General features: G+C 32.9%; 1 protein-coding gene across 1 annotated transcript; it reads right to left on the minus strand.

Annotated features, from left to right (window-relative positions):
• Positions 1-2,912: 2,912 nt before the first annotated feature.
• On the minus strand, positions 2,913-7,844 carry Strump (WASH complex subunit strump). The gene is made up of 18 exons (XM_089591709.1): positions 7,691-7,844; positions 7,449-7,597; positions 7,259-7,361; positions 6,983-7,174; positions 6,701-6,915; positions 6,259-6,625; positions 5,904-6,179; positions 5,607-5,832; positions 5,291-5,526; positions 4,964-5,215; positions 4,723-4,905; positions 4,542-4,658; positions 4,297-4,475; positions 3,964-4,226; positions 3,707-3,890; positions 3,438-3,646; positions 3,220-3,373; positions 2,913-3,137 (listed from the first exon to the last, which is right to left on the minus strand). Exons 2-18 carry the CDS (start codon positions 7,571-7,573, stop codon positions 2,984-2,986), a joined length of 3,435 nt encoding a protein of 1,144 aa, XP_089447835.1. The 5' UTR covers positions 7,574-7,597; positions 7,691-7,844; the 3' UTR covers positions 2,913-2,983.
• Between the last annotated feature and the right edge of the window lie 2,672 nt (positions 7,845-10,516).

The following is a 10,516-nucleotide window of genomic DNA, read 5'->3' on the forward strand; positions in this document are numbered from 1 at the left end:
TCACAAATACGAAAATCGTCGTAGATGCACGAGCGTAAAAAAAACTGTCCCTATCTCGTGGTATAAGTAATTTATCGAACTGTGCATAACTTCTCACGGACTCTGTGAACCATCGCCCAATGAAAAAACTCCACAAATATGCATGTAACTATAAATATTGAAAAAAAAAAAAAAAAAAAAAAAATTAAAATAAACAGAGACTCCAGTTAGCAAAGCGCAAATGTGGTTGACAAATGAGCATCAAAACTCTCGTATCCATTTAATTAACAAACGACTGCCTGCTGCCTCTCAGCTGCCCCGCATCTCTCTCAAGCGCAAAAAGAAATGTATAAACCACAAACGTTTATTGTATGTGCTTCTGTCGTACTTTCATGACCCCCTGATGAATTTTAACAATATCGATTTCATTGCCTCCGGGGCGGATGCGCGCGAGCTCGGGGCTTTTGAGTCGCTGTGCGACGGCCCATCCGCGATTCGTCCCCGAGTTAAAAGAAACAAACAAAAAATCAACTTTATCTGATGATTAGGTATTATAATAATTATTATTATTATTATTAAGTGCCGAGAAGTCGCATTAAACGTATATACCAATGAAACAAATGCATGTACGATATCATGAAAATTCTCACACGTCTTTTTCTACGCGCGCGCTCATCGTTCTCTCTCGAGACGCTTAATAAGTGTACAAGCTGTGCGCGGGCTGTTTTTACATTGTATTTTTTCATACGAAAATTCGACAATGCTCGGCTGGTCAAAACTACTTTTGTGACATCGTGAACAAAAAAAATAATAACGTGCCCCCGTCCCCTCTCGCGCCTCTAACTCGAAAAAGCTTGCATTTTTTGCTGTATAAACTATGTGTAGGTATATAAGTAAGTATGCATGGTGTGTTGAAATGCTTTATTTATAATGAGTATGATCCTGTGAACTGTAAAGTTTTCACTGTGGATACGACGTAGACGTTGGAATTGCCACATTTTTTTGTACGTGCATCCATCCCTCGTCCATTTCAAAAATACTTTTATCCGTTTATGGTTAACTAATAACACACGAGTACATGTACAAAAACAAAGGATATTTTTTACTGTCCCAAACTCAGCGCAGTGGAATTATTTTTAATCCATAACAATTGAAAAAAATGTACAATATAATATCAGTTGAGATAAAACCTTAGTGAAACATCAGATTTTCAAATATTATCGTTGTTTCCAATAAAAAGTATAAATTAATTGTACAAACTCATATTTTTTAATACACATGAGTCGTTTTGATTCATATGTGTTTACTTGAAAATACAGTTTTTAGTAATAATTTTCATATTTCATTTACAAACAGTTACAAAGTATTAGATGCTGCTGAGTTATTTGACGTATTTTTGTTAACAGCAGTTAATTGTTTAATAGTTGAAAAGGGTGTATCATTAAAATGTTTTTTCGAATTTAACAATAACAAGTATTGTCATCCACTGTAGCGTAACTTGAATGACGAAATAATTATTTTCTACAATTATATTTACCTCTGAATCTGAACACACGCTAAGTCCTATGTAACTTACATATTATTAAAAAAAAAAAAAAAAAAAAGAGTCTATGAAGAGGAACATGTGTTTTACATATCGTATGTTTATTGCGTTACTAAGTGGAGAGGGGAAAAAAAAGCAAAAAAGTGATGAAAAAAAGCGAGAAAATCAAGGTTTCCGTGGTATTGAGAAAAAAGAAAGATATGAAATAAAATATAAATGTGCGTCATCCCATTGAACATGTTATGTATCCTCCCCCACCTTTCTCCTTCTCGTGTATAAATCCACGTCAGGAAGCGAATCGCGAACGAGCCGATCGATCCCGTCGTATATTATGTATCTATATAAGGTGTATCCCTCAAAGTTTGAGAGACTGAAATTTCATTCTATTCGAGGTTGAATGTCGCTTCGACCGAGTAATTTTATTCTTGAATGTTTTGAAAAAGATTAAGTGCGTCAATAAGTACGTAACAACAGTTAAAGAAAACAATGCGATGTTAGTAACTCGTCCGCAATAGGATAACAATTGAACAAGCTCTACTGTATTGAAAATGAAAAAAAAAAATATCTTCATTTATCCATTCTGTTTTAAAAAGTTCAAAAGTAATTGAGATAAATGGCAAAAAATGAAATAATATGTGTGCACGCGCGCCTGAAAGGTATTGTAAGCCGAAGTACTTAATAATACTCTTTTTCTTTTCTCACCGCTATCATACACATATGCGATTATTGACGGAAAAAAGACAAATGAAAGATAAAGAAAAGAAAGAAAAAAAAATTAACAATAACTTTAGGATGTAAGCAAACTACTGTGCAATTCGACTTTTCAGCTGGTCTGTAGTCGAGTTTCATAATATCTCGTTTGTTATAATCGAAACGATTTCTGCGTTAACCATTCCCAGCCCTAATACCCCATTCTCCTAATCCTTAACTTCCCTTCCTGAATCCTCTTACCCGCGAGTATAATTCAGCGTCGATGAATTAGAAAAAAAAAAATTACTATTAATGGTAAAATGAGACGTTGGCAAAAAAAGTGAAAATGCGAGAAGAACAAGAACCACATTTTATGTTTATTGTGTCGCCCTCCTGCCTTCTATAGGTATAATATATTATATACTATTAATCGAAACATGATTTTATAATTTTCCTTTCACAAGTTATATAACACACATGAATAACGTAAATGGTTCGAAAGCCGGTCGATGTATCACGTGCAAGGATGCAACGACACAAGCTGCGACCTTATTCAAGAAGTGAGCAATCATGAGTATATGATATAAATAGATAGTGTAATGAAAATTAATATATAATAAATATGTGAGTGGAACCTACAAAAAAAAACCTTAAAATATCGTTGGTTTATTTCATTTTTTTTTTTTTTTCGTACCCCACGTGTATTATAAAATACGTAACAAAAGTGTTAACAGTTTTCATTTATAATGAATTTAATAATATTATTCATCATTACTTAATTACTTTAGATTGGTATTGGTCCAGTACAATCACAGGAATAGTTTGTCTGATGACAGACCGCGAGATTTCCGCATATTTTGTGTATTGTTCCAAAAAGTATATTCCAGTTATACATTCCATTTCATTTTCATTGGTCATTTTTGTACTGAAAAGAGTAGAATTTGAATATTCATCCATATTATTTTATATCCAAATCTTATACAAAAATATGAAATAAATGTACATACCAATCGGATATCACGAGAGATAAAATATATTCACCAACGTGTTCAACGTATTTATTCACTTGTGTTATTCCAAATTGCTTCAAGATAGATTGGACACCCATGATAAAGATTATGGCGTCGACCGAGTCTTGAATTTTCTTACTCATAAGACTAACTAAAAATTGCAATATAACTAGTAATTACACGAATGCTTATAATAATTAAGTACTTTAACTTACCACTATTTTTGTCATAGTAAAGTTTATGTATCTGTGGTACTGTGAGAAGATACATTATAAATGCCATGTTGCTGACTTTTGGAGGTTGAATGTAAGTTTTATTAGTTACATCAGTAATACCGGCCCATTCCAATCTAACACTGAGTTCATTTATAAATTCTGCTTGCTCCGGCGTTATTTCTTTGTCTTTAATCTCTTCTAATACTGCTCTACAATACGACAAAAATGGAGCTAATACATATATATATATTTGTAAATAAAAAACTTACTTATTAAGAGCTTGAAGAGAAGCTTCCATATGTCTTGCTTCAAATTTACAGGCTGTATTTAACTCATAAGCTGCTTTTTGCTTCAAAATTTGTAGATGACCGATTTTCAATAATGAATCGAACAGCGACGACCAAACTTTGCTGACTAAGGTATTTACAGTTGATAAAAATTTAGATCGATTATCTGTAAAAAATATGTCAATTATAACTTCAATTAATGTTACGATCTTTAAAATGATTCAGAAAAATTAAATTACTTCTCAAACTTTCTGTATTTTGAGATAGTGTTTCACAGTCTTTTAAGGTATTTGCCCAAGTTTTGTTTCTCAAGCCTTCGTTGATAAATTTAACGACTTTTTGCATTTCAACTGCGACGAAATGGGACATCATTTTATCCAATCCAGCAAGTCCAGGTGCACCCATGGCTTGCAAAATCATTTTAAAGGCTTTGTGACTCATAACTTCTGTTTGAGTTTTGAGATCATACCAAGCCAGAGAATGTTCAGAATAAAAGGTCGTCCTAGAATTAAAAAAATTTTTTTTAAAAGAATGTCTGACGCTGTACAATACTTACTACTACAAATACTTACTTTGGATCTGATATTCGGATTAATTCTCTTGCAAGTCTTCCCATAAATGTCAATGAATTGGAATCAGTTGGTAAGAAGTTTACATTTGTTTTATCTTCTGGTTGAAATGCCCATTTTCCAGGTGTCCACGTAGAACCTCTGCATTCTTCTTCAACTGCATTGTTTATGATATATGTAATCTAAAATTAAAAATTAGTTTATTATTAATTGAATTTTCAGTTTTTGTAACATATTTTCATACGTACTTCTTCGTGCCAAATTTTTAAGCTATTGATATTAATATAATCTTGAATATACTCAAAAGATTTTCGATATCCTTCTATTATTAGAGACAGTGCTTGTAATTTTTGAATCAAAATTCCCTGAAATACAATACGTTTGATTAACATAGTATTAGAGTGCAGATGAATGAAATAAGAATCTTACCTTGGATTTTACATCAAAGACTAAACAGTTGTGTAATGCTAAGGATACTTTTTTTACAAACTCTTGCCTAATCCCATCTTCTAAAAGCCTGTGGGAATCAACTCTCAGGATTCCTAATGATACACTTCTTAAAGCCAACATACCATTTGTAAAAACAGAAACTGAATATGTCAATTCTGCCATCTACAAAAAGAATCGATGTATTAAAATAAATGTAGAGTAAGCTTTTTTTTTCAGTTACCTTTAATCTCTCGTTCAATTGCGCATAATCCTTAATTTTATCTTTACTCAGTTTTGTCGGTATTTCAAGAAAAACGTTTGTTTGAAGATGTACAATTTGAGCGAGAATTGCAAAAACGGATTCTGGAATGATTTGCAAAACACGCCTAGCATAACTTTCCAATTCTCTGCTGTAGTACTGAGATACCGACGCCAAATCCGCACTTTTGGCCTGATTTATCCTTAACAAAGGCATTTCGAGAGCAGAAGCCATCTGGATTAAAAAAATTGAAATTAATAGGACTTTATAAAAATTTTGTTTTCATTTATAGTACTTTAAAAATTTTACTTTAAAAAACAGTGCTTTTAATTGTATAACAGTATTAGGGTCGCCTTTGATTAAATCTTGCATTACTGGTACAAACGATTCCATTATATTCCATGCATAACAACAATCTGTGACAATATTTAGTGCAATCATCGTATCTTCATTCATAGAGCTTGATCTTAACATATTATGTAAAATTTGTCGCGTTTCTGTTAAATGCTGTGATATTTGTAAATTACTTTCTAGCTGATGAAACTCTAAAATGAAACATATGTGTCAAAAATTTCATTAACTTGTACAGAAAAATTAAAAATTCTTGTGTTGATAATAATATTACCTTGTACTTCTTCTAGGGCTTGCAATAGTTGCATAATTTTTTTTCCATCATCTTCAGCTAATGAATCTATATGTTTACTGATTTCTTTAAACCATGACTCGAGAGTTGGATTTTTTTCTATGTCGGCCAACTGTTTACTGCCAGTAAAAGCCTCAGATAACTTGTTCATTTTTTCAATACATTTTTGTTTGCTTTTTATCCATTTGTTTTCTTTATCTTGCAATAACTAAATAAAAATCAGTTACTTTTTTATAGTAACATACAATCAAAGTTGTACTTATTTGCGTTATTACATACCTGCTTGTACATTTGCTTGATGTTATCTTCAATTTGAGCAGTGCTTAGCAGTAAACGTAATGTTTCATTTATAGTGTACTTGCTCTCTTGAATTACTAACTGTTTCAGATTTCTAGAGCGTTTTGAGTCTTCTGTTTGCATGGTCGGATGGGCTGTATGTAGTAATAACCAGTGTAACGTTACATTACACTCCCTAATAAGTTTTATGACCGATCCTATCGCACCTTCATCCAATGAAAGAGTTACTTGCGCTTCTTCAGTTTTTTTCAGGTGTTTCTAAAAAAAATTGTTCAAATACTTAATGAGCTTGCAGGTGTTGTCATGATATTATTTATATGTACTTGCTATTACTAACTTCCATTCTTTGGCCATACTTTTGAGCGACTCTTTTGATATTTGAATTTTCCAAAGTATTATTGAGAGCTGTTTTAGCAGCTTTGTAAGGGCTCCACCAGTCCCACAGATCGATAACTATGCCCATGTATACACTGATTATCCATGAATCAGGATAGAATCGATCTACAATTTCCCTCATGACTGCTGATTGATTCATCAAGACTGAAGGTCTGAATGATAATAGTATGACGAGCATAGAAGATTGATTGGCCAAAGCTATACTTCTATGATCTGGATGAGGAAATGCACGTGTCTGATTATAAATTTCATCAGTGCGCAATCGTGCTATAGCCAGATCTAAGATTGACTCATTGATGGGTATTCTCCTAATTAAATCAAGAGGAAGTAAAAATTTTTGTCTGATTTTCATTCAAGTGTTAAGCAAATCTAAGTGTACTAACTGAAAATATGATTCAGGATAATTTAAAGGTCTTTTATATACTCCTTTGACAAATCCCGTGGAACGAAGTAGTGTGCAAATATCATCTACTTTAGTGGATGATGCCCTTTGAGAATTGTATCTATAATACGACACAAGAAGTCTCTCTCTAATCCTACCATCAAAGTAACAGTCAACAACCAATAGCATGATTCCATAGAGATAAATAGCTTCACACTGTAATTACAATTAAAAGGTTTATTCAGATGGATAGAAATTGTTTATAGTAAAAGCAGTATCTCACAATTAATTGTTTCCCTTCTTCATTTAACATTACAGATTCTATGGATTGCTGGATGTAAGCTCCATCATCTAACTCATCGAAATAACTATTAAGATCGGTAATATATTTGTGAATACTTTCAAAACCCAAGTAAAATCTTGAAAGTATATCTGAATAATTATTCCTAAGTTCTTCATCAAGTTCTTGAAGCCCCTGTGTGACACAAATATATATATTTAACATATTATATTATTTCCCAACCAATCATCATGAAAAAAATTATATACTGATATATACTTGATCATTTTCGATTTTTTGTTCGTGAGTAGTAGCTGCTTTAAAATAAGCAAAATCAATAATAATTTGACCATATTTTTGTATGTGATGTTTTGAATCCAGCCTACAAGTAAAGTAAGCGACAATGTTTTTTTTAAGGTCCATTGAATATAATGTTAATAAGTAATTTTTAAATTTAAGTATAAGTGACCTGTAAACTGGTGGAATGTAGTTTTTTAAGCGCATAAGCTCGGCAATAATAGCATTTCCCCTGGCAACTAGCCGCAATAGATTTTGGCCGCAGGAGTTGCCCGTCATTGAAAAATCGGTCATCATCTTGACTTAGTTTCTCTCGAGTATCTAACAACCGTTAACAACGATTAATATTTTTTTCCAGTAAAATTTCACTCAAATCCGAGTTTACACAATTTACAATATGCTACTTTGTACTACCTCTCCGATTAGAACGCCGGCATGTCAAAACATTCTATCCGTGTCTGTTTCGTAAACAAATGTCGACATCACAAATGTTTTTATCTTGACACTTCATCGTTATCCGTATCTGATAGCTTTGAGTACACGTCACTGTCATAAAAAAAAATCAACTCTTTGGCTCAAACTTCGGGTGTATTCCGCAAATGCTGCCAGCAGTTAAGTTACGTAGGTCGTGGTAACGCCGCATGGTCGGGTAGCGCTAGCGTCAACCTGTACTAACTGTCGGTGGGTTCCGCATGTCAACAAACTCCGAAATATCAGATGGCATGGGAGCGAAAACAGTAAAAAATATCAAAGTTTGTTGACATGCGGAACCCACCGACAGTTAGTACAGGTTGACGCTAGCGCTACCCGACCATGCGGCGTTACCACGACCTACGTAACTTAACTGCTGGCAGCATTTGCGGAATACACCCATAGTCCGCAGGCTAAGTATACGTCCTTAACCGCCTTTTTCACTAACGTTTAGAATAATGATTGAGACAATCAATGATTGTATCATGAGTTTTTGTATAAAGTTCAATTTATACAAATAAGTTGGTAAATATAGGCACACATGATTAATATTTAAACATTTTAAGCTGTATAAATATATAACATAGATTCCAAATATGCATTATTACCGCTGGAATATGCTAACAAAACCAAATATCCGTCTTTCTCACCCAGCAAAATAATAGGTATCTGTATAATCCTGTATCAATTTATTGCACACATGCGAAATGTTCAATGACAGTAAACAATGACATAATTTCAAACTTTACTGTTAACTCTTCATTTCACACGTAATTTTACAATGCAATTGATAAATTATTATTCATACAAAAGTATTAATATTCTTATAGGAGGTCGATTTTCAGGCAAAAGATTATTTGTAAACTTGCCGTAAACAGCACAGCCAATGTCAACTTTTTATTTTCTATCTACACAACTAGTTGCGGCTGGTTTTAGCGTTTCAGATTTCTAAACTAAAAAGTGGCCCTAAAATTCTGAAGGAAAGCTTTAGATATTTTAGGCCCTAGAGCCATGTTGTCAATTATAAACCAGCCGCAACTTATTAGACAGATACAAAATGAAAATTCAACATTTTCTGTGCTGTTTGCGGCAAGTTTACAATTTATCTATTACTCGAAAGTATACATAAATAGGAGGTTAATATTCGTATAAAACATACACTGCAAACTTGCCGCAAGTAGCACAAACATCGTTAATTATTTATTTAAGTATCTATCTATTTTAAGAGTTGCGGCTGGTTTATAAGTGACTAAATGGCTCTAGGGCTAAGCTGCCTAAAGCTCTCCTTCAGAATTTCAGAAGCAATTTTTGGCCAAAAAAATCACGACCGCTAGATGGCGCTGATCCTAATGATTATAACTACTTATACCCACAAAACATTGATAATACTGACATCGAATAGATGTCAAATTGATGCCAAATTCCATCATTAAGACGTCTTTTTGTTATCAGTTGTCAAAATGTTATCTTCAGACAACTGATAACTAAAAGACGTCTTAATGATGGAATTTGGCATCAATTTGACATCTATTCGATGTCAGTATTATCAATGTTTCGTGGGTAGTAGAGCCATTTTATCAATTATAAACCAGCCGCAACTAATTTCGTAGATACAAAATAAATAGTTAAAGATAATTGTGCTACTTGCGGCAAGTTTGCAGTGTATGTTTTATACGAATATCAACCTCATATATATTTATACTTTTGGGTAATAGATAAATTGTAAACTTGACGCAAACAGTGCAAACAACGTTAACTTTTTATTTTATATTTATGAAATTAGTTGCGGCTGGTTTATAAGTAATTAAATGGCTCTAGGGCTAAGCTGCCTAAAGCTCTCCATCAGAATTTCAGAAGCAATTTTTGGCCAAAAAAATCACTACCGCTAGATGGCGCTGATTCAAATGATTATTACTATACTTATACTAGAGCTATTTAATTATTTATAAACCAGCCGCAACTAATTTAGGAAATACAAAATAAAAAGATAACATTGTTTGTGCTACTTGCGGCAAGTTTGCAGTGTATGTTTTACACCAATATCGACCTCCCTTATATTTACACTTTCGGGTAATAGATAAATTGTAAACTTGCCGCCAATAGTGCAAACAATGTTCACTTTTTATTTTGTATTTATGAAATTAGTTGCGGCTGGTTTATAAGTAATTGAACGGCTCTAGGGCTAAGCTGCCTAAAGCTCTCCATCAGAATTTCAGAAGCAATTTTTGGCCAAAAAAATCACTACCGCTAGATGGCGCTGATCCAAATGATTATTACTATACTTATACTAGAGCCATTTAATTACTTATAAACCAGCCGCAACTAATTTGATAAATACAAAATAAAAAGTGAACATTGTTCGCACTATTGGCGGCAAGTTTACAATTCATCTATTACCCGAAAGTGTAAATATAAGGGAGGTCGATATTGGTGTAAAACATACACTGCAAACTTGCCGCAAGTAGCACAAACAATGTTATCTTTTTATTTTGTATTTCCTAAATTAGTTGCGGCTGGTTTATAAATAATTAAATAGCTCTAGTATAAGTATAGTAATAATCATTTGAATCAGCGCCATCTAGCGGTAGTGATTTTTTTGGCCAAAAATTGCTTCTGAAATTCTGATGGAGAGCTTTAGGCAGCTTAGCCCTAGAGCCATTTAATTACTTATAAACCAGCCGCAACTAATTTCATAAATATAAAATAAAAAGTTAACGTTGTTTGCACTGTTTGCGTCAAGTTTACAATTTATCTATTACCCAAAAGTAT

This window comes from Copidosoma floridanum, unplaced genomic scaffold (genome assembly GCF_036245765.1).
Source record: "Copidosoma floridanum isolate Cflo_tuat_1 unplaced genomic scaffold, Cflo_Japanese_pri ptg000013l, whole genome shotgun sequence".
NCBI classification, from domain to species: Eukaryota; Metazoa; Arthropoda; class Insecta; order Hymenoptera; family Encyrtidae; genus Copidosoma; species Copidosoma floridanum.